Source organism: Colletotrichum lupini, chromosome 8 (genome assembly GCF_023278565.1).
Source record: "Colletotrichum lupini chromosome 8, complete sequence".
Classification (NCBI taxonomy): Eukaryota; Fungi; Ascomycota; class Sordariomycetes; order Glomerellales; family Glomerellaceae; genus Colletotrichum; species Colletotrichum lupini.
Window position 1 is genome coordinate 2,447,557 of NC_064681.1, and position 23,161 is coordinate 2,470,717.

Sequence of the window (23,161 nt, forward strand, 5' to 3'; positions counted from 1 at the left end):
TTCGCACACAATCGCAGCCCGGTCGTTCCAGGACTCTTTCCCTCTCCATTGAGCAAATGAAGAAGAAGGAGGAGGAACGAAGACACAGGGCGCGCAACCCTCGAGGACCTATGATGAACTAAGTCACAAAACTACTTCGGGGCGCGCAACCACACCTATCTTTACAGCACGAACTATGAGAGGGGTTTCCCCTCCATCCCATAGGCAACGCTTCTATCAGGCGCAGACGTTGCGGGACTTCCAGGCCCCTTGTCCATACCTGACCATTTGCCTGATCCGATGCAGAATAAAATTCTGGGGCGTGATGAAGAATGATCCACACGCGGCACGCGGGAGCGTCTGAAGTTCGGACCTTGTCCATCGCCGTCCATCTGGGACCCCTCCCCCCTCCCCAGTCAAGGTAAGGTAGGACCAGATTTCATCATGCCTTGGACGAACTGGGCGGGACGAGCCAGGTAACCACAAGCACCGGACTTGCAATTCCGAGTCGCCAAAAAAACTAACCTTTTCACATCTGTCGATTCTGAAACCTTCTTGCCGACCCTCGTCGATATTCAGCGTCCGTATCGAACTTATAAGCGAGCCAGACAGATGACCCTGCTCGAAAAATGGTCGTAACCATGACCCATCTCCATCAGACTAGCTGTCAGCCCGTCTCAAGGTACGACGGGGGTACTTTCCGTGGAATACCACCTCAGGTCCTCTGGCCGTCTCGCTTCCGCGGTACTTGCAACGGATATCCGTACTTTGCCATGCGCTTCAAGGCAATTGAAGACCCCAAACCCCTGCAGCCGATGCTGCACCTCATGGGATTTACCACAGGGGCGATGAGGAATTGCGGTGTGCATCGTCCATTTTGTTGCCGACCTTGCGAGATGCCATGTTTTTTCCCTTTTGCCGAGCAGTGGTACGGTACCATGGATGAGACTCTCTTCTGGCTAGCACGCAAGACCAATGCTGGGGCGAGCTCGGCCCGCGTCACATCCAACTTCTGACGACAACTCCAATGACGTTGCACCTCAACATCGTCTTGCCTTCATTGCCAGCGACTTGCCAAGGTCTTGGATGATACTGTTTGATTTTCCGCTATCGTTGCTAATAATGCGCTTGAGTCTATCCATGCTATATTTCTTGCCTCCTGTCCATCGCTTGTTCTCTCACGTCTAGTACCTCCCACCGTATCTTTGTAATCCTGTCTCGATAACTACGAGACTTAAGCCAAGTATGCCGACTCAATCACTCGGCAGAGTCTGCTGCCACCTGGGAGATTGTCTCGGTTGAAGCGTCAGGCTTGGTTCTCGGGCTAACGGGCTCCTCATCATCCATGACGACCGACGAGGCTGAAGCAAGAGCCTGGCCCGCTGAGACAAGCTCCTCCTTTCCTGTTCCGCTCTCGGTTTCTGAGTGGGCAGTGGTTTGCTGCTCTGATACCTTGGGCTTAGGATGCAATCCCTTCATTTCGAGCCCCTCGCTGTCACTATCCCGTCGTTCATGGTCCTCGACAGAAAAGAGATCTGACAAGTTCACAGCGAGGAACGTCTTGGGAAGTTTGACTCTGCAATACCACTCGTTAGCATCACACCCCAAAACCCAGGTAAGCCATTTACTGGAGCGAAACTTACTGGTTGAACTTAGCCCTCAGAGTGCGGATCACTTGCATCCAATCGCCGTGAGGGGTCAGACTGCGTCGCGGAGCGCAGCTGATGCAATGCTTGCTGTCCAATTGGACATCTAGCGGGTCGAAGACGTGGCATCCGGGGCTAATGGTGATTCTGATGCTGTAGGCAAATGTCTGCTCCTCGCCCCCGTCGGGTGTGGCGGCAGGGGCCTTGGTCTCCGATTCATACAGCTCGAAGCAGATCTGCGAAAGATAGTCAAGCTCGGGAATAGTGCTTCTCTTGATCTTCGTCTCGATCCCTCCTTCAAGGATGCAGTTGAGCAGGGTGTAAATGTGAGACTCTTTGGTAAAGTAAAAGAAGGATTTGGCATCGTTCGATGCTTGCATCTCCTCAAGATCCTGAACAATCTCCTTGAGCAGCGGCAACGATGTCAGAAGACCAATCTCCAGCTTCTCCCCATCAGAGATACCGTACTCTTGAGGGCAGATGAAGTCGAATAGAACCTTGGCAAGCTGGTACAATTCCCGCAACGGCTCAAACCTGGCATCGGTCTTTGCCTTGGTCTGAGTGTTGCTCTTGTAGAGGTGAAAGTACTGTTCAGGCGGGGCTGCCTCGACGTGTCGGAGACCGTTGAGGAACGACCGCCGTCGGAAGATGCGTCTGACGGATGTTGAGCTCTTGCTGGCTTCGCTCTTGTCTGCCTTATCGCTAGATCCCGAGAAATCCCGTCGTTCCTCGCGGGAGTCCTGCGACGACTTCCCCTCATCGGATGTTTTCTCGGCAGTCTTCGCCTCTTTGCTACCGTCCTTGCTGTCCTTGTCCTTTTCCTTGTCCTTGATACCGTACTCCTCCTCCAGCATGGCTTTGGGCGGTGTGAATACCCATTCCAAGAACTGCCGGTTATGCAGAGCATCGAACTTCATCGTGTCGTAAAGCTCGGAGATCTTGCTTGGATCGACCTTTTCTCCGTCACAAAACTCCGCGAAAAGCTTTTCCCAGCGTTCCCTGAAGAGCTCGGCATCCTCGCCACAACACCATCTGGGTTGAATGTTGCTCACCGCATTCGCCTGAGACAGTGAGGAGGACATGGAGCTTGTCGAGCCTGATGCCTCGGCACTTGTGGGTTTCTCGGAACCCGGGTTGGCAATGGCATTATTCAAAGAAGCAACGGCACTACCGTTGTGCAGCTTGCTGTAGTTGTAGTGCATTACGCGACGATGGAAGTTCATGAGTTGAACAACGCGCGTCTGAACCTCTGAAGGCTCGGGCATTTTCTCCGGCCAAGCGAATTGGGAAGGTCGCTCGTTACCCTTGCGAAGAAGACCCTTCAACTTCTTCTTCACCTTGTCCATCTCGTCCTTGGCAGCGTTGGAGTCGTCGAGCAAATCCTTGCGGATAGTGATGAAGTCCTCGGGGAGATCTTTGCGATCCAGGAAAGCAGAAGCCCAAATTTGCGCACTGGTGGTAACGCGACGTTCAGAACTGCTGAAAACGTGAACCTCGTCAAGGACATCTCGGTTAAGCAGATTGAAATCGTTTCTCATGTTCTCACCCAGTTCCTGGGCCTGATAGCGTGCCGAATGTGTTGGCTCACCTCCCCATTTCACAATGAGCTGAAGCTTCTCTAGGACCAAGCTTTCCTCCGCTGCTGTGATGCGGGACATGGTCATACCAGAAAGTGAGTCGTGCCTCTTGGGTGGCATCCTGGACGGTGAAGAGTTTTCCGTCTTTGCGGCACCATCATCAGTCTTCTCTGCGAAGTCCGTTTCGACGCCTTCTTTCAAGACTTGTGAAAGCTCGTCGCCTGACGAAACTGCGACCTCTTCCGTCTTCTTCTTTCGGAACATTGGCTTAATTTGGACCTTGGTGCCAGCCCATCCGCCCTTCTTCACGAGGACATTACGCAGCGATTTCAACTTGGCGCGGTCTTCTACGCCAGCTCTCAACGCGACATCTACGGCTTGCAGTACGCTGGCCAGAGCGGCCTCTCCTATGAGGAGCACCTCTTCCTGATGACCCTTGAGTAATTCAATAAAGGGCGCTGTATGGAAAGTGAACTTGTACTTTTGCTTCGGAGTTCGATCAGCATGTCGAATGACGGACACGATGCCCTTGAGTTTCCAAGAGTGCTTCGGTGGCGGCGGCGGCACTGGAGCCTCCTCTGCAGGAGGCGCAGTGCCCTCCCCTTGCAGCGAAGGCGCGGCGGATGGAGTCGCTGACCCCGTTCCCACGGTGGAAGGGACGCTCGCCACTGCAGGATCTACCAGCGGAGGTGGAGGAGGAAGAGTAGGGCTGGTACACGAACTGGTGACAGCAGAGGGGAGTGCACTCTCCGACTTTTGAGGCGGTGCACTCGCTGGTATGGGCTTCGGCTCCTGGGGTAGCTTCTCAGAAACGGCCGACACGTTGGTCACGGACTTGTTCTGCGCCGGTGGCACAGGGATAGGTTGCGAAGCCTCCTTCTCCTTTCCGCGCGATGCCAATGGATCAGTCATATCCGAGGGAGAAGGTGATGGTACGGGAGAGGTGACGCCGCCTCTGCGAAGCCTCTCCTTGACAAAGACATCCTTGAGAATGTTGGCGCAGTGGTCATAGTAATCGTCGTTATCCTTGACGAAGCTCCAACCATTAACGTCGATGACATAGCTCTTGCCGCCGGCCCGCAGGAAGTCGAAGCCGCAAACTCTTTGGCCGAAAGAGGTTGAAATCTTGCTCGCAATTTCCTTCTCTTCAGGCTCCAATGCCGTGACATAGCGCAGCTCCTTGCCGTGCGTGTTTCGTCTGACGACACCGTCGACAACTGGAGATTTCCGAGTCTCTGCGTGGCAGTAGTTGGGTCCCACAGTGTAGGCTTTGACATCCTCAGCATTGTCAACTCTCATGAACTTTTCGTAAATGTAACTATTCTCTGGCTCCAGAATAGCGCGAGGAATGTTCAAGTCGGGATCATACTCGGAGCTCTTGTTGCCAATTTTGCGAAACAGCCGGCGAGCACCACCACCGGTGGACTTGGGGAAGTAGATGATGATGTTGTGATCTTCACCGCTGACAGGCTTCTCGACAAAGGGTTTCTTGAGCAGAGCGCCGTCGACGCTGAGAATGTCGCCGTCGTCGAGAAGCTCGACCTTGCGGGGAAGCCTATTGTAGCCCAGATCCTCGGCGTCCAAGGTTATACCAGTAATCTCCTTGATATGCTTTGCAGTGTCTGCGGTCAAAAGCTTAGGTCCGCCATCACGGTTCACCTCGATGCGTTTCGGCGTAGCCACGCCAATTCCGTCCAAGATGTTGAGGCATAGACGACGATCCCAAAGAATCTTCTGCATCGGCACATCGTTGACGCAGAACGGTTTTCTCGCCTTGACGTAGGCAATTGCCTTATCCAGGGGGAAGCCATCCGAATAGAATGAGATGAGATAATCACTGAGGAAATTGTTAGTACCTGTACGCAAGAAACCCACTTTCGTAATGGCCTCGGCGACTATAGATGAATAGGGAGTAGAGTTGAAAGGATGCCTGTGACTGGTTGGGGATCTGTGAGAGATGGGAGATGTCTTGTGCATGGGTTGAAGGATTGGTGATGCAGGAAGAGGCTATACTGTTTTGGCTCACCGAGCCGTCAGCGAAACATAAGAAATATTCTGACTACTCACCACATGGGCCAATTCTCGACCTCTACATGACGAACACCGTGGTTAGCAAAATTTCCGACGTAATGCAGCTCCTAGATTTCCAATTTGCTCGAATCTGGGTTGCTCCTCTCCATTGAGCGAAACGGCGGCTCACCTTCGTCCAAAATGACCTTGTCACCAAACACAACGACATCGAACTCGCGATTAGCAATGAGTCGGTTCAGAATGTTCCTGCTAGGCTTGCTGCGGGCCTTGACATCCAAAGCGCAAACTCCAATAACACCCCAAGGCGCTGGCTTGACTGCAGGCGCATTAGAGCTTGTCGGTACACGTTGTCGAGGCGCGCTTGTATCTCTTGACTGACCCTCTTCTTTCTCCTTGTTGTGGTAGGGTCCTCGATCGCTGCTGGGGCTATGGCTGCTTGCACCAGTGCTTCCGCTGAACCTGCGCTTGTTGCGGCTGCGGGATCGCGTTGGCTGGGCGGGACGAGGAGGCCGTTTGATTACTTCGTGGTGCGTATGGGTATTGGTCTCGCGCGGCGCCAGGTGATGACCACCCGGGGCGGCATTGGTATTTTGACCATTCGAAGAGGTAGTTACAGTAACGTTGGAGAGCTCGGCGCCGGGTTGCGAGGCATTCGTGACTGGTTTTCCTGACGACATGATGCCGGAAACGGAGCGCGAAGGGCCACCGTCGGAGCCGTTTGTCGAAGCAGCAGAGGATTGGGTGGCGGGGACGGAAGTTGGGGCGGCGCCGCGAGCCGAGGCCAGGGAGTAGACAGAAAAGATGCTGGAGACGGATGTGCGCTTGTCCTTGAGGTCGGACTCGGAAGAAAAAGATGATCGGGAGGTGAGGGCGGGTTCGGGGAGGGGGCGATATGGGGCGGTGGTGGAATCTTGCTGGCTAGACCCAGACATGAGGCGTGGGGTATTGTCGACCTCGTCGACGTCGGCAAACTGCAAGGCGGAATCGCTCCAGGCTTCGAGCGAATTATTGGATTCTCGGCGGGTGCGGCAGAGAGAAGTTCTCGGGCTCTTTAGAGGAATCGAAGAGGGCGGGGGCATGGAAAGGCTAGCAGAGGCAGAGTGGGCGTCGGTGGTTCCAGGCTCGGCATGTCGGCTCTTCCTGCTGGCAGAAGAGGATAGATTGAGGGAATGCGAGACGGAGCGTCCGGGCCTCGATCGCAGAGGAACGTCGGTAGGAGCAGAGGAGTTTACGGTCGAATGGGAAGAGGATGACGAAGTTTGAGAAGAGTGAGGGTTGAGGGGAGAAGCAGGCGCGGCGGCAGTGGCAGGGGAAGCAGGATTGGTAGCGGTAGCCGAGCGTGCACTATCTACGGATCGTCGAGTGTTAAAATTCGGTCGGTCCATGTTGCCAGATACGCCCCGAGGCGATGGAGAGACCTTTTAGACGCGCACTGATCAGATGGAAGGTATTGGAGGGGCGGCTGCTGACTCGACGATTGCTGGGCCTGGGTCGTAGACGCTACAACCTTGCAGTTTTCTCTTTTTTTTTTCTTTTTTTTTTTCTTGTTTGCTTTGTTGCTTTGTTCTCTGGTTGGTTTGTACCGTATTCGTACCTTGACTGCAAGAATTGGAGGGCGAGCAAGGTAGGAATACAGCGACCCAGCGGTCAGGGTGCTGGAACCTCTCAAGGTGGAAGAGCGCAAGACAGGATAAAAAAGGAGGGGTTTCCACCAGACGAGAAAAGGTGGCAGACTGTGTTTTTTTTTTTGGTTTACTTGAATGACGTGAAGTCTACAGCGAGGAATTTGGAGTTTGGAGTAGTTGGAGTTGAGGGCTCGCTGTTGCATCCAGATGGAAAAAGGTTATTATTGGGCAAGAAAGGTACCGTCCAAATGGCAGATGAAGAAGCGACGCCAGAACGTGGGCGTGCAGCACCTCCTGCGTGGCCTTCCCATTGGACGACCGAGGTTAGAGAATGGCAAGCAATCGTAACAGACAATAGAGCCCTGTCCCTGTCTTCTTTTTTCCCTACACATGTAAGAGTCAGTAACGTACTAGCTCGTGCTGCTCCCGTGTTCTCGCACCAAAAGAGCGATTGCGAGACTACCAATGCCTACTTGTTGCCGCGAGCGTGATGATGTATGTAGCTTTGTGCCGTGAGACAAGGTGGCGGGGCGGCGGCTGTAGGCACAAGCGAGGGCAGCTCACAATGCAGCAGAGGGACTTTCTAGAAATCCCACAAACCAAGACATGGCACTCGAGAGGATGCAACGAGGGAGAAGTAAAAACGTTCTAGACGCAGGCGTGGCAGAAGCAAGGATGACGTTGGAGGCGGGCACACAGACGGCTGACGGGTGAGAAAGAGGTGGGGGGGCTAGCAACACCAACCGAGACCTTGAAAATGCTCAGGTAGGTTTCTTATGCAGCCAGCGCTTGACAGCTGGACCTGTTCACTAACGTTGTCAAGCTGGAGGCTTCCGGCGAATCATGAAGCTGAATGCAGCTTCTGACACCTCGAGCCTCAATCAATGGCGCCTTGCTACCTTAGTCTCCCACCCCTCTTCCGCGCATGCACGATAAGGTTGTCCCAAACCCAAAGACTGGATGAAAAGTTCTAGGCTCTGGCGAACGCAACATCTACGGAACTTGTAGTACCCAGCAATGGTTGTGATTTCATAACATGTTCCTCCATACAGTCCAATACCCAGACTCCATGGAGCCGATCGAGACCCCAAGAAGAGGTACATATCATGGTCTATAGTGACTACAGTTCGGTGAAGAACTTTGTCAACTACCTACTACTTGTTTACGTGGCGCCCTCTATGGAGTATATGAGGTGATCGATGATCATCTTCCTGAAGGGCATTCCTGATGCTTAGTCGAGGAATGAGTCAGCCGTTTTGGCCTCGCCGGAAGAGATGCAGAACCAATCAGGTAATCCCAATTGGACTTGCCCCGCGCCCCTCAATCGTCAATGGCGGGGCCAAAGAGACCCGTCGGCTAAAGCCCGGCAAATCTGTGATCGCGATAAGATAAGGCACGTCTGCTCGAAAAGATTGGAAAAAAATCTCGGGCGACGACTCGAAAGACAGTACCTCAGGGCCTTGAACGAACCGCATCCCGGAAAAGGCCTTCGAGTCCGTCAAGTCCACATGCTCGCCACAATGCCTCACTCGGAACAAGAAGGGCCTCTGGTCAAGCGACAGAAGCTTACTGTCGCCTCCAAGCCTGCCACCGCCACACGTCAATCCTCTCGCATCTTTGCGCCTTTCCGAGTATGTCTTTTGAATACTGATGATCCAGGTCTTTCCATGCTAATGCCAATGCTTTCTCCCAGACTGTTGGCCTCGTCTCCCCCACAAACGTCCCATTTACTTCGATTCCCCTCGGAAAGACGACTTTCCAGATCACGACATCTGTCGGAAGAGCCCTTCAGACCTACGATTTAAAGAGAGGTCTCAATCTAGTCTTCGTTACTCGTCCCCAGACCCCAGCCGACATCACCACGACGCTCGCATGGAAGGACAAGGTATTCGCCGCATGGGGCGACGCCAGGAAGGGCGAGAAGCAAGGACTCTGGGCATTCAAACGTGGAAAGAAGGTTGAGGAGCTCGAGCTCCCCGAAGACCTCAACGAGCCTATTCAACAAATCCTCATCTTCGGCTCCTGGATTGTTGCATGCGCTGTGACGAGACTCGAGGTTTGGAAGTCGGCCACCCTGGAGCACTACACCACACTCTACACCATGGCTGGCAATTCGGGCGCCAACGAGATCACGGGCGGGATCACGAACATGCCGACCTACCTGAACAAGATCTTTGTTGGTCGCAAGGACGGCTGGGTCGAAATCTGGAACGTCAGCACCGGCAAACTCATCTACACCATTCTCCCTCCGACCCCCGACTGCAGCGCCGTTACCTGCATGCAGCCCACCACAGCCTTGTCACTGCTTGCCATTGCCTACGCGAATGGCAACCTAGTGATCCAGAACATCCTAACCGATAAGCCAATTATCCAACTCAAGGCCGGCCACGACGATGAACCCGTTACTTCCATCTCTTTTAGATCTGACGGCATGGGAGCAGGTCATGATGGCCGCAAGGACGGTGTCATGGCGACCGCTACCGCTGCCACAGGAGACGTTACGTTCTGGGACCTAAACAATGGAGGCAGGGTCATGGGTGTTCTGAGGAGTGCGCACAACCCCCCGTCCGGCGACGGTCCGTTGGTACGAGGAGGAATTAGCAAGGTTGAGTTCCTGTCAGGCCAGCCGGTTGTTGTTACCAGTGGACGGGACAACGCCCTCAAGACGTGGATCTTTGACGAGACCCCATTCTCCGCCATCCCCCGTATCTTGCACCAGCGCAGCGGCCATGCCGCGCCCGTCAAGTGCTTGGAGTTCCTCCCCTCCGACTTTGACGGAGCCGATGCAGGTAACAAGTGGCTCCTCAGTGGTGGTCAAGATCGTAGTCTCTGGGGATGGAGTATGCGACGTGATGGTCAGAGCACCGAGCTCAGCCAAGGAAACATCCGCAAGATGGCGAAGAAGACTGGTATACTTTCTACAAAGGCGATGGCCAGGGGCCCTACGACGACTTTGGAAGATCTCAAGGCCCCCGAGATTACCTGCATCGCCAGCTCTCTCAACCGCGACGGTGGCATTGGCGCCTTGCCCGGCAACCAGCCCATCTGGCAGAAGCACAGGGAGAACAAGAAGAAGCTCGATGCCGAAGTCAGTGGCTCGACTGGCTGGGAGAGCGTCGTGACGGCACACAAGGATGACGCTTGGGCGCGTACATGGTTCTGGGGTCGCAAGAGAGCTGGCCGGTGGGCATTCCCCACGGGCGACGGCTCTTTTGTCTCTACCATCGCCATCAGTCCCTGCGGTACTTTCGCTCTGGTCGGTTCCGTGGAGGGCAGCATCGACATGTACAACTTGCAATCCGGCATTCACCGCCAGCGTTTCCCGTCCAAGCTCACTCCCGCCCAAGCGAGAGCGCTGAAGATTCAGCAGCTAAAGCAGGCCGATGATGTTGTGCAGCTTCACACCGAGAAGAACAGTGGCTTTGCGCCTGGCACAGGAAGACACACAAAGGCAGTAACGGGTATTGTGGTGGACTCGATGAACAAGAACGTCATCACCTGCTCCCTCGACGGCAAGATCAAGTTCTGGGATTTTGTCACGGGTAACCTCGTGCACCAGATCAACTGGGCACCAATGGCCGCCATCACCGGGTGCCGATACCACGCCGCAAATGACCTCATGGCCTTCACCTGCGACGACAACTCGGTCCGCGTCGTCGACCTGGAGACGAAGAGAACAATTAGAGAGTTCTGGGGCTGCCAGGACACCATCAACGACTTTTGCTTCTCCAACGACGGCCGCTGGATCATCGCCGCTTCACAGGACCGCGTCATCAGGATATGGGACCTGCCCACCAGCCATCTCATTGACGCCATCCGCCTCGAAAAGCCCTGCACCGCGCTGGCCATGTCTTCCTCGGGCGAGTACCTCGCCGCCACGATTGAGAACGAGCTCGGCGTCGCCATCTGGACCAACAAGTCCCTCTTCACGCACGTGCCGACGCGACAAATCTCGGACAAGGAGGCCGCGCTGCTCACGGGACCCACGACGTCCGGCGAAGGCAACGAGGGCCTGCTGGAGGCGGCTTTCACAGAAGACGGCGACGCAGACGCAGAGGACGAGACTGTCGTCGCGCCAACGGTCGACCAGCTCAGCGCTGAGCTGACGACGCTGTCCCTGGTGCCCAAAAGTCGCTGGCAGACGCTGCTCCACCTGGACCTGATCAAGCAGCGCAACAAGCCGACCGAGGCCCCCAAGGCCCCCGAAAAGGCGCCCTTCTTCCTGCCCTCTGTCGGTGCCGGGAAGCAGCCGCAGCAGTCGCTCATCGAAGGGGCCGTTGCACCCGAAGCCGATGCCGCAACGGACGCAAAGTCTCGCATCACCAAGCTCGAGCGCGGCCGCATGCAAGAAGCGTTTACGAGCAAGCTGGACGACGGCGCAGCCTCGGGAGACTGTAAGATGATTTTTCCTTCTTTGAATCCCCCACTCACCCGCGTCTTCCATACGTAAAAGAAAGAAGAAGCTAACATGCAAACCAGTCGACGACTTCATCACCCACCTCAAATCCCTGTCCCCCTCGACGGCAGACCTCGAGCTCCGCTCCCTCTCGCCCGAGGACGGCGGCCTCCTCAACTTCATCCGCGCGCTGACGAGCCGCCTCGCGGCCCGTCGCGACTACGAGCTCGTCCAGGCCTGGATGACTGTGTTCTTGCGCCTGCACTTTGACCTCGTCATGGCCGACGCGGGGCTGCTGGAGGCGCTGGGCGAGTGGAAGACGCTGCAGGCGCGGGAGGCCGGGCGGCTGGACGATCTCGTCGGGTACTGTAGCGGTGTTGTCGGGTTCTTGCGGAGCCCTAGGACGTAAGGAGAGAGAGAAAGAGAGAGAATGTGTATGTGTGTGAGGGGACGGGACAAAAAAGCGTTTGTATCTATTTGTTGTCATCTTGTGGAAAAATTTGGGACATGGAGGCCATGAAAGTTGTGTGTCATGAAAAAGGAGGAAAGGCGCCATTCCGTGTAGAGGGAATTATCTGGCGAGATGGATGAATCAATCTTAATACCCACCAAACGGTACCCAGGAGTAATGCGCCTCTCGATGTTGACTCCTTCTCTTTATCAATCCGTCTTTTCGTTGCTCACATTCTCCCAGTCACAGGCTACTACAAGCCATGAGAGTACCGGTAAAGCAGTTGGAAGTTGAACTATCAATCCATCTACGCATCACCAAATGGGTGGCCCCCAGTACCACCGTAATACAGACTCGCATGAACCCGGCAACTCCAAGCCGAGCCGATTCTCTTGAGTCCAGGCATCATCGAAACTTTACGGCTCGCACTCTCTTCTGAAATAAGTCAAAATGACCCGGTCATCCGGTTCCGCCAAGGAAATACTGAACCCCACGGGGGAAGGACCCCAATACGTGGGAAATTATACCGGGGAACCGAAAGGCGGGACCAACCAGTGTCCCTCGACGCTTTGTTACACCGACGCAACCTGAACACACGGCAAGCCGGCCGCAAGGTCGGGGGAGGGGCAAGATAGGTGGGCATTCCTTTTCACGGTTCACCTCAAGTTTCCAGGGGGCAGGCAAGTTGCTCGGTTCCTGCAGACGAAAGAAAAGGCTTCTTCTGAATCATGGAATTGAAGTCCCGCTCCTTGGCTGAGGGCGGTGACTTGCTAGTCTCAAGGTCTAGTCACCGTTGGGGTCCTTGGCCAATGTCAAAACCCCAGCTTGGCCCGGCTCGCCTCGGCGAAGAGGGCACCGAAGTCAAGGCGGAGATCGGCGGAGGAGGTGGGTGGGCTTTTTGCGGGTGGTCTGGGGGAAAAGTTGGGCGACGTGCGGAGAAGGTCCCAACGACACAAAGGTAAATTACCTACCCCAGACTTTTGAAAAGAATTGGGCCATGTCATTCGCCCGCCAGTCCGGACCTCAATTTCTCCACGCAGACATGGTCGTCCTTGCATGTCAAAAAAGCTCATCATGCATTCTACGCTTCCATTGCGTTTATTTCTCTGAGGTACGCCAAACAAAGGACGGACGGCCTTCCCCGCATCTCTCTCTCTCGGTTTCTGTCTAGCTGACGTACCTACCCAGCTTCGCTATCTGGCAATCTCTGCATATCTATCCGACGATCCGTAGCCCCCCCCTCGTTCGGATATGGATGGATACATCCCAACCTAACCCTGCGACCTGCGGGGAGGGCCTGCCAGCCTAAATATGTCGCTGGGGGGTCATGGGGTTGTATTCTCCCTCCCCCAAGAGAAATAAACAAATTCCGGAGATGAGATGCCCGAGATCCTCCTTCCTCCACACCAACGACACGCCCAGCAGGGCCGGCCCCGTTATGAACGGGGTGCCTCGGGAGAATAGCCTGCGGTCATAAAAGGAAGCAGTCTCGTCTCCATGCCGGACAGTCCTTCGTCTCTTTTTGCTGGTTAGGCAAGCGAAGAGTAGAAGTTCCGACGAGAGCATCAAGTCGAACGAAAACCTCTCGCCGGTCCCCGTATTTCCTCTGGTCGTCGAACGAGCGTCTCTACCGTGTCCACAAACCTCGTGAGACTTCCAAACGACTACAAGATGCGCGTCTCCTCCCTCCGCGGCGCCGCCCTAGGCGCAGCCCTCACCCTCGCGACCGGGGCAAGAGCAGCCCTCAACGCGACAGAGACCTCCAACCGCCTCATCATCGCTAACGACCGCCTCTACGCCGCCGTCTCCAAGCCAGGCGGTGCCGTCGTAGAACTCACCCTCGACGGTGTAAACCTCCTCGGCACCGCCTCCGGCGCGACCGGCCAAGGGCCGTACCTAGACTGCTACTGCACCCCGCAAGGCTTCTGGACGCCCGGCACCGTGAAGCCCACGTTTCAACTCTACTCCGGCACCGACTCCGCCGGTGTCGCCTACGGCGGCGTCAGGATGTCAGACACCTACGCCTCGACGGGCCAGGTCCTCGAGCAGTACTGGTTCCTCCGCGATGGCGAGACGGGCCTGCACATGTTCAGCCGCGTCGCCTACCACAACGAGACGGCACCCTTCTTGCGAAACCTCCAGGAGCTGAGGACTCTGTTCCGCCCCAACGATCCCATGTGGACGCACCTCCTCACCAACCCGACGCAGTACGCGCCCCTCCCGTCAAAGGACGCCGTCGCGCAGCAGGTCGTCGTCCAGGACGCGACGTGGTACCTAGGCAACACGCCCCAAGACCCCTACGTCCAGGAGGAAGCCGACTGGTTCACGAAATACACCTTCCAAGACACCTGGCGCGACGTCGACGCCTACGGCATGTTCGCCGACGGCTCCAAGACGGCCGACGGCTCCGCGTTCGGCGCCTGGATGGTCTTCAACACCCGCGACACGTACTTCGGCGGCCCCCTGCACTCGGACCTGACGGTCGACGGCATCGTCTACAACTACATCTCGTCCAACCACCACGGCGACCAGACGCCCAACATCACAAACGGCTTCGACCGCACCTTTGGCCCGCAGTACTACCACTTCAACAAGGGCCCCGCGGGCACCTCCATCCTCGACCTCCACGCCGACGCCGCCAAGCTCGCCGACCCGACGTGGAACGCGGACTTTTACGACGACATTGCCCACCTCGTACCCAACTACGTCCCCTCCACGCAGCGCACCACCTGGAAGCTGCACGTCGATCTCCCCGAGGGCGTGACGAAACCCATCGCCGTGCTGGCGCAGAACGGCGTCGACTTCCAGGACAACGTCTTCGACACGAAAGCCTACCAATACTGGACCGACATCGACGCCCAAGGCTACGCCACGATCCCGCGCGTAAAAGAGGGGACCTACCGCCTCACAATCTACGGCGACGGCATCTTTGGCCAATACATCAAGGACGACGTGAAAATCGTCGCCGGCAAAATCGACACCACCCACGCGCGCTGGCGCGAGGAGACATCCGGCACGGAAATCTTCCGCATCGGCACGCCAGACAAGTCCTCGGGCGAATACCGCCACGGCTTCGCGCGCGACACCACCAAGCCCCGCACGCCGGAGGAATACCGCATCTACTGGGCGCGCTACGACTTCCCCACCGAGTTCCCGGACGGCGTCCGCTTCCGCGTCGGCGAGGACGACGTCGCGCGGGACCTCAACTACGTGCACTGGGCGGCGTTCGGCGGCAAAGGGAACTCCCTCCGCCCGGACCTCTACCTCGGCGACGGCAACGTCAACAACTGGACCCTCGTGTTCGACCTCGACGAGGCGGCCGTGAAGCAGAAGCGCCACGGCACCTTCACGGTGCAGCTCGCGGGCGCCAAGACGGCGGCGGGCAACACGGACGTGTACAACGCGAGCGAGCCGCACGCCAACCTGAAGTACACCGTCAACGTCAACGGGAAAGACCTGGAGCCGTGGGTGATTCCGTACTACCAGAGCAGCTCGTGCGCGGTGCGGTCGGCGGTGGTGTGTTACAACGTCGCCAACAAGTTTGTCTTTGACTCGAAGCTGTTGAGGGCGGGCGAGAACGAGATTGTCCTGAGCTTGCCGTACGGCGCGACGAATTACGAGAGCGCCGTGCTTACGCCTGCTATTTACGTCCAATATGATGCGCTGCGATTGGAGATCAAGTAAACCCCATCGCTTGAGGTTTGAATACGGGATGGGCATTTCAGTAGATGCAATAAGCGAGGCGAGATGAACGATATCAATAAAGTTTAACATTTAATCATCAGACAGCCGTCTCTCTCTTTTTTCGGTATTCCCCCCCCCTCCCCCCCTCCTCCATTCCTTTCCTGTCCGGTTTTGGAGGACGAAAAGTATAAAATGGAAGCTTTGACTCTGTGCCGAAGAGCCGGGTCCTGACCAGACCAGTTAAGAATCATTGAACGAACGCAAGCAAGAGCAAGAGTTCAAAAAAAGAGGCTGAGTCTGATTCGGAGAAGGGACGACAAAAAAGAATGGAACGCAGGTTTGGCGTTTGGCCCCGCCGCGCGGTCGGATGTAAAACGGTTCGTTTCAAGACACTGTTGACTGTCAAGAAAAAGGTGGGAGCGTCGTGTTTTGCGATAAGGCCCGGACCGCAAGCAGCCACGAGTACGCGTAAGAACCCCCCAAGATGAGTAGAAACTAGAGATTGTGAAAATGGTGGTTGTGGTTTACTTTCCCAGGCCCAGGAGTAGGAGGCAGGGGCGTGTTTGGGCCTGCGATTTGGTTCATACCGTGGGCGTCGCATAGAAGTGGAAATTCTGTACGAATAGATGGAGTTTTGTCGATTGACGTACGGAGCACGGGGTACTCTCGCGTGCTATGTGCGACCCAAAAATCAGGGTTAAAGCTGTTGAACCTTGCTCAATGATATTTCTCTCTACCTTTTTGACACTGGCTGTTCAGTGTATATTTGAAATGAGTGTGGTTGAAATACCTTATGCCAAGTGGTGATGCATGTTCATGAATGAGAAGATCAATGTTTACCCAATGTACAAGGAGGAGGACAAAGTCTCAAACCAAGCCAAGTAGTCGGGTTCGTGCTCCAAGGGCGGTTTGGAACTCGCGGCGTTTCTTGAATCGCGGGAGAGCTACGTTAGACCGGCCTCAGAGGGTTGCGCTCGTGTTCAAGTCGCACCAATATCTGGGCATGGTAATTAGTTTCTCGGCCGGATGAGCTTCCGTAGAGGGTCTGGGAAACGTCGCATTCCGATAACCGACTCGTAGTCCGTGAAAGGGATGATACTCCGAGAAATGCAGAAATCTGCGGAACCAAAGAGTTCCGTCAAACGCCGCCTTTGCCGAATCTTTTCCAATAGCTGAATCTGATGCTCTGAACAGCGTGCTGCGTGAGGTAGCTGTTAGGTTTTTGTCTTGGCTGGGCGTAACCCGGCCACACAATTGCCAAAGTCCCCATATAGCCGACACTAACACTGCCCACCCGGCCCCGCCCCCAAATCTGCATGTAAGTGCAGACGGCAGGCTGCGCTAGGCAAATCGTAGGATTTCGCGACGTAAGTGCCGCGGCCAAGGCTAATTGTATGCCGTGCAACGGCGAGCTGGTGCTCGGTATGCATCAAATTCAAGGTTGGGCGGCAGAAGAAGCGGGCGTACTAGGCCTTCGCTGGCAAAAGATCGCCGGGCTGGGAAGAAGCTGTAGTCTGTACGCCCAATATGACGGTCGGTAGGGCTGCCCATCTGCACGCAGCTATCTTGAAGGGACTTTGGAGCGATGCTGTGCCTATACCTGGTAGCTCTTAGGTTCTCCAGAATGAGTGAATGATCGTCGGGCTGCGCTGAGCAAGGCTGATGGGGCGTAATGTTGCATATGCTGTCTCTGACCAAAGATCATTCTTCTGATTATCGAATTCGTGCCCGCGAAATCCCTCACCCAAAGAACTTTGGGCAGATGACGAGAACAGTATCAACAACCGCGGTATCACCGTCTTGTCATCGCTGCCTACGGTGAGAACCTAAGTTAGGCAGCACTTTTTTGCTTGAAGGATGATAGTTGGTTGGCTTCAATCCATCCAACAGACGCACCTTTGGGCCGCAGACTCCGGGCCGCCTTGAATGTCGGTGTGACTTCTCATGTTCGAATGCCGAAACCAAAGTGATCGCCAGAACATTGAGCACGGTCACGGCTCCATTGAGGCTGATTCGTGATCTTTCCTCATCGTAGCATTGATCTTGTTCTGCACAGGGTCACTTGGCCGCCAGTACTGCGACCCTGCCACGTCGAGCATGCTGATTCGAAAGACGAGAGCCTTGTTGTCGCAAAGAGAAGAAGAGAGGTTGGTTGTTCTGATGCCAAAAACCATCATGACTGTTGTCATCCAAAGCTCCAGGTTCGACATCGGCTCCCACCTGCAGGTTGCGGGCCAGCTCGTGGTGCGAGGTGGTCCCCGGCAGTGGGAATGCGTAAAATGCCCCTCCATCCCCGCTGTCAGCTTGGGTCGTCAGCCACCCCCCGGGACCAGGGTGGCACTGATGGCTCTGGTGCCTTTGCTGGCATGTCTCTGGTGTTCTGCATGTCGGGGTAATCTTGTTGAGCTCCTCGAAACAAAGCGAGCCCTGGTTCCCCGTCTCGCCAGTCGACACTCAGGAGAAGGAAGGTACGGATACTTGGTAAAGAATTTTCCATGGCGCTCCACCGCATTGAAGATCAGCCTCTGCGCCGCTGCCGTGGGAAATAAGCTGTGAAGCGACGAATTGGAGACCTCGGCGTCAGGGCCTGGAGTTCTTGGATGGTTCTTGGTCAGTCTTGGATGACGAGCCGTACTCTGTGAACATGATTTTGCCAATATTTGACTGCACGCCGCAGTCATGCGCATGGGAAGACAAGGTTCGCGGACTTTTGTCAGTGGCCGGTCTAAATCGGACAGTCATCTGAGTCTGGAGCCCATTCATCGTCCACAAGCTTGATGATCCCTCCTGCTCGGCTACGTCAGCGGAGCAATAGCTCTGGGTGAACGATGTGGTGATGATGCATCCATGAGGCGAACGAATTGATCCCGAGGCTGCGATGCTGTGCAATGACTGAAAGGGTGACTCGGAGTGAGTGAACAGACATTACAATAAAGCGCAGATCTAGAATGCGAGTCTGGATCATGGGAATGAATCACAGCAGTCGGAGCTTGTTGGTGGGCAAGTGTAACGTGCGACTTCATCATGAGGGGTCTCTGTGGATGTTACCCTGACCATGCTGGAATAGATGCCTCTGATACTCGCGGATCAGCATCTTTTGGGATTTCGTACCTGTCCTAGGCGTTCCTAGCCAGATTGAGCTGCCCGTTGCATATCGGAGTACTACTCTATGAGGGTGGAGAGCAAGGTGTACCATTATCGTAGGGGAAAGACGCAAAAGAATGTGTACGGAAGAGAAGGAAAGAAAAGATACGTCCCCCTCTTACACCAGAAGCTTCAGGTATCTCTGGAGGACCAGACGAAGGAGGAATGGAGGAGGAAACTAAGGAAAGACCCGCACGTGGCGGTGCGCGATGTGCAGATTTTCCCAATTAGGGGCTGCAGATGCCAGGGTATCCCCTCCTGCCCGGGGGCCAGTCCCAGATGTCCCAGCCAAGTGACCCAAGACTGAAGGGGGACATGGGGCTTGCAACACCCTTTAAGCCCCTGGTCATAGCACCGGTGGCTAATGGAAGGCCCGGATACCGATCTCTGGTTCCTGGGCGTTGGAACTTGGCGCCGCTGTGAGTGTGACAGTCTCACAGTCTCACTGCTCACAGCTCAGGCGCTGGCTCGATGGGTTCGGGTTCAAGGTTCGTCACAAGTGCCTTATCGCCCGATAAGCGGTCCGGTGCAGTACGTACCTCAAGCCTGAGGTGGATGGGACAAACCACCACCAGGGACCTCACAAAGTGCCTTGTACCACAGATCCAGTTGGTGCGGTCTCGCGCCGCCCGCCAACACAGCATAACGTACAATCTTGTCTGAAACACCATCTACCGCCAGTCACCTTTACACGTTCAGCTCTCAAGCTCCCCATCCCCAAAGACACCAACGACTCCCAAGCAACCAAGACTCTGAAAGAGTCTCCGAGCTGGCGGTAGACCCTCGTCCCGTTCGAATCTCTCCCAATGAACGACAGCGCTTACCGACCCGCTCGCTCTCCAAGGAACCGCTGTTCAAACGCCCTTGTCTTGTCTTGCCCCTTTTGCTATCTGTACTCCGAGTTTGCTCTTCTGCCCTTTGCCTCTTGCTACTGAGTACGGCTACTTGGTACTTGCGACTCTTCGCGCTTTGCCTCTCTGGTCATCATCTCATCCCACGCTCCTTGGTTCTTCCTCCTTCTCTTCCCAGATACACCAACTGGCCACCACAGTCTGACCCCTGACTGTGATCTTCGTACTTCTTTGCCGGGTGGCCCCTGTCAGGGCGCAGCCGCGTGCGGTGTGCTGGCTCGACGAGAAGGCAGCTCCTGATCACAACATCAGATGAAGCCTTGTTTTGTTTTGTGCTTGTTTCCAGGCTGCGAGTAAAGACACACGCAAAAAGGATCATGGCGCTGTCATCGCAGGATCAGGACGTTGGCAAAAGCCGCGCCTGCGCCAGCTCCTGCTTACATGTATCCTTTCCTTCCTCTTCCTCGTCATCCCACCTCGACGCTGATCTTGACCTTGACGACATCTCCGCTTCTTCCAACCCATCATTTTCATGCTTCCAGTCCTGTTGCTGCCACTTCCGCCCCAGATTTCCACTTTCTCAGAGCCCTGCTACCAAGATTGCCGTCCAGGATCAGCATTACCGTTCCTCCTCATCGCCTTGTCCGTACCCGCCTTCTTCCCACCACTTCCATTACTGTTGTGCCGGTCCACCAGTTCGGAGGAAACCTGGACAAGGGGCACATGGACCGGAATCCTCGCCCGCTCCTGATATATTTAACATCCCGGCCCTCCTCTACCGGAAGTGGCCTCTCCTTGCCCTCGCCATTGCAACTAATACATATATCCTCCTCCACTACTCCTCTCACTTCTCTACCTCAAGCAGAGAAGAAGACCAGACGAACTGTTCCGCCTCCTTACTCAACTCCTTATACTTAATAATCGTCAACATGGTCGCCAACGTTGGAGGGCTCGCAGCCCGGGCAGTCTTTCTCATGTCCACTCGTCCTATTGCCCAGAGAGCAGACGTCGCCTCATACACCAATAACGCCGTTGCCGCCATTCGCACTCTCGAATCTACCTGGTACGATGTTGGCTCTGGTCTTTGGGACAACGCCTGGTGGAACAGTGCCAACGCCTTCACCACCCTCGCCGACTTCGCCAACCTGAACCGGGATGCTGCTAACGAGCTTAACATCGGAGGCATTCTCATGAACACATTCCAGCAGGCTCAGAAGGCCACAGCATCAGCTTCCAAGTCTATCAACGCCGCTGGCCTTGTCACAACCTCGTACGCCATCACCAAGCGCGAGGTACCGCTGCCCATCGAAGGTCGTCAAATGAGCGCTCAGGGCTTTCCCAACTTCATCAACGAGTTTTATGACGACGAAGGCTGGTGGGCGCTCGGCCTGATCCGCGCCTACGATGTTACCCAGAACCAAGACTACCTCGACATGGCCGTGCGCATCTTTGCCGATATGAAGACCGGCGGCAATACCAACTGCAATGGCGGCATCTACTGGAGCAAGGACCGCAAGTACGTCAACGCCATCGCCAACGAGCTCTACCTCAGCGTCGCCGCCTCGCTGGCCAACCGCATCTCGGGCGATAAGGCCAGCTACCTCAAGATCGCGACTGATCAGTGGACCTGGTTCAAGGCCACCGGCATGATCAACGCTCAGGGCACCATCAACGACGGCTTGGACGGCAACTGCAAGAACAACGGCGCCAACGTGTGGTCTTACAACCAAGGTGTCGTTCTCGGCGGTCTCGTCGAGCTCAGCAAGGCTAACGGCGACAAGTCGGTCCTGACAGACGCCACCAACATTGCCAAGGCGGCCATCAAGCAGCTGGCCGACGACAACGGCATCCTGCACGACACGTGCGAGCCCAACTGCGGCTCCGACGGCAACCAGTTCAAGGGCATCTTTGTTCGCAACCTGCGATACCTGCAAGAAGCGACGCCCAACAACGACTTCAAGACCTTCATCACCAAAAACGCCGACAGCAACTGGAACGCCAACCGCGACTCTGCTGGCAAGATGGGTGTCGTCTGGTCGGGCCCCGCGCAAGGCGTTTCCGGGCCGACTCACAGCTCAGCACTCGACTCCATTGTTGCCGCCGTTGCCGTGGCGTGAGCGGGACTTCTTTCGAGAGATTAATTGTCCTCAGACCTTTTGGATCAACATCATCATCATCATCGGGCAGGCGTTGGAAATTTTGCTTTACTTCACATGGCCGCTCTGCAACACGCTCCTTCTTTCTAATTGGGCGCAGGGGAAAACGGCAACGAACGGATTAGACTTGATCAGGAACGGGATACCCCTCAGAACACATGGACACTCCTTTGATGCCCCGAGCTGAGCAAGACAAGACCAGCTCGGGCGGCGCACCGGAGGGTTTTGCTTATTGTTAATAATGACTCTAATGAGTAATGATACCATAGTTTCATTTTGGATAGTCGTTTAGTCAGGCTTGCACGGGAGCAAGCGAAGATACTGAGGCACAGACGTGTTGGATAATACTACATGGTCTTCCACCGTATACATACACTATTTGATGATCACCATTTCTGCGAGACTCATGATTTCACTAAAACTGATGGTCGCCCTCCATGGATCCACAGGAGAACTCCCTCGAGCTAGATCGCCATCGATTAAAGGAGAGATCCTAGAAGGACTGAGCGCCAAGGGGTGTCTCCACGGTGGTATCGGCGCGGGAGTTTAAATTGAGGGTTGATGCAAAAACTCTCGAGAGTCAAAAAGGAGATCTCCCGGAACGATCATCCGTTGGTTCGTTGGCTCGTTCGCTCGGGAGCTGTGAGCCGGTTGTGTAGGTAGCAACAGTACTCCATATGCGAGAGAAAGTTATTTATGGCGCATTGCTGATCGCTTCCGCTTTAAATTGCCCGCGGGAGATCGTTCGGGGGGGGGGGAGATGGGTTGGTTGGTTTTTGGTGGTTTGTTATGCGGGGGAAATTGAAATTGGAGACCATCATGGGTTGTTTCCTCCCCTTGTTCCTGTCAGGCAAAGCCTTGTTTTCTTCTTTTGGTATTAGGGACGAGATCCTGGCTTGACACAGGAAGAATGAGCGGCCTCCATGTTAGGATGGTTTGTAAGGTATCCATGCTCGTGTGCCGTTTCTTCTTCGCTTGGTGGCTTGTCAGTTCATCCTTTTCCGTTTAGCATCTGCTGCCGTCCTACCTTTTTAAGGAACTTGCCTGAAGGAAGGTATTGAAGCTCAGACTACCCGTATCTTACTCAGTACAGTCGATCAATGCCACTTGATCATGCTTATAAGCATATTTGATTTCATCATGCCGAGGAGCAGTATTATGTATCAAAACACTATATGTCAAGGTGGGGTGAAGTCTTGGCTTCCCAACTTCCTGTGGGGCTCTGACTTCAGATATCCCTGCAGAGGCAGTCAATGATCCGCGCATCCTCCCATCTCCAACAACACATGGCACCAGCCAGCCTGCAAAGCCAGAACTCTGTCCGACGCTGACACTCAAGCCACAGCTTCAGAATGATACACAACGCGCGTATGCTCAGCCAAAGGGAAAAGACAAGAGAAGTCCCCACTCGTTGACATTTTTTGACAAAGCTTTTAGAGCTTGCGACATCTTATCCTGCACCCTCCCCCCCGCCCCATCCGGTCCGTTCCGGTTGGAAGACGGAGCTGAAGCTCCCGTCACTCACACAACATGCCAATAATTCGACGCAGTGAGACATCACTCTGGCGCGTATTTTACCTAAGGCAAGGTACGACGAGGCGAGGGGGTTAAGGTAGGTAAA

The 23,161-nt window shown here is 55.2% G+C and overlaps 5 protein-coding genes across 5 annotated transcripts; 3 read left to right on the forward strand and 2 right to left on the reverse strand.

The window, feature by feature from the left end:
* Window positions 1-1,236: 1,236 nt before the first annotated feature.
* Window positions 1,237-7,961, reverse strand: CLUP02_15227 (histidine acid phosphatase; the record flags this gene model as incomplete). The annotated part of the gene is made up of 12 exons (XM_049294151.1): window positions 1,237-1,555; window positions 1,623-5,039; window positions 5,065-5,223; window positions 5,270-5,291; window positions 5,403-6,581; window positions 6,667-6,733; window positions 6,828-6,897; window positions 6,990-7,242; window positions 7,332-7,395; window positions 7,455-7,608; window positions 7,673-7,727; window positions 7,790-7,961. The coding sequence occupies 12 exons, from the start codon at window positions 7,959-7,961 to the stop codon at window positions 1,237-1,239; spliced, it is 5,931 nt and encodes a 1,976-aa protein (XP_049151297.1).
* A 139-nt stretch (window positions 7,962-8,100) lies between these two features.
* CLUP02_15228 (WD domain-containing protein) lies at window positions 8,101-15,389 on the forward strand (the record flags this gene model as incomplete). The annotated part of the gene is made up of 11 exons (XM_049294152.1): window positions 8,101-8,232; window positions 8,307-8,489; window positions 8,552-11,252; window positions 11,338-11,659; window positions 11,949-12,101; window positions 12,151-12,319; window positions 12,446-12,663; window positions 12,721-12,816; window positions 13,095-13,152; window positions 13,214-13,296; window positions 13,358-15,389. 11 exons carry the CDS (start codon window positions 8,101-8,103, stop codon window positions 15,387-15,389), a joined length of 6,147 nt encoding a protein of 2,048 aa, XP_049151298.1.
* A 402-nt stretch (window positions 15,390-15,791) lies between these two features.
* CLUP02_15229 (uncharacterized protein) lies at window positions 15,792-18,585 on the reverse strand (the record flags this gene model as incomplete). The annotated part of the gene is made up of 14 exons (XM_049294153.1): window positions 15,792-15,884; window positions 15,918-16,092; window positions 16,230-16,333; window positions 16,381-16,434; window positions 16,534-16,730; window positions 16,796-17,079; window positions 17,157-17,215; window positions 17,286-17,310; window positions 17,385-17,692; window positions 17,720-17,984; window positions 18,016-18,053; window positions 18,126-18,262; window positions 18,319-18,378; window positions 18,444-18,585. 14 exons carry the CDS (start codon window positions 18,583-18,585, stop codon window positions 15,792-15,794), a joined length of 1,941 nt encoding a protein of 646 aa, XP_049151299.1.
* Window positions 18,586-18,773: 188 nt separating this feature from the next.
* On the forward strand, window positions 18,774-19,700 carry CLUP02_15230 (uncharacterized protein; the record flags this gene model as incomplete). The annotated part of the gene is made up of 5 exons (XM_049294154.1): window positions 18,774-18,952; window positions 18,994-19,021; window positions 19,109-19,308; window positions 19,436-19,583; window positions 19,644-19,700. The coding sequence occupies 5 exons, from the start codon at window positions 18,774-18,776 to the stop codon at window positions 19,698-19,700; spliced, it is 612 nt and encodes a 203-aa protein (XP_049151300.1).
* Window positions 19,701-19,761: 61 nt separating this feature from the next.
* CLUP02_15231 (glycosyl hydrolase) lies at window positions 19,762-22,090 on the forward strand (the record flags this gene model as incomplete). The annotated part of the gene is made up of 3 exons (XM_049294155.1): window positions 19,762-21,497; window positions 21,854-21,874; window positions 21,943-22,090. 3 exons carry the CDS (start codon window positions 19,762-19,764, stop codon window positions 22,088-22,090), a joined length of 1,905 nt encoding a protein of 634 aa, XP_049151301.1.
* Between the last annotated feature and the right edge of the window lie 1,071 nt (window positions 22,091-23,161).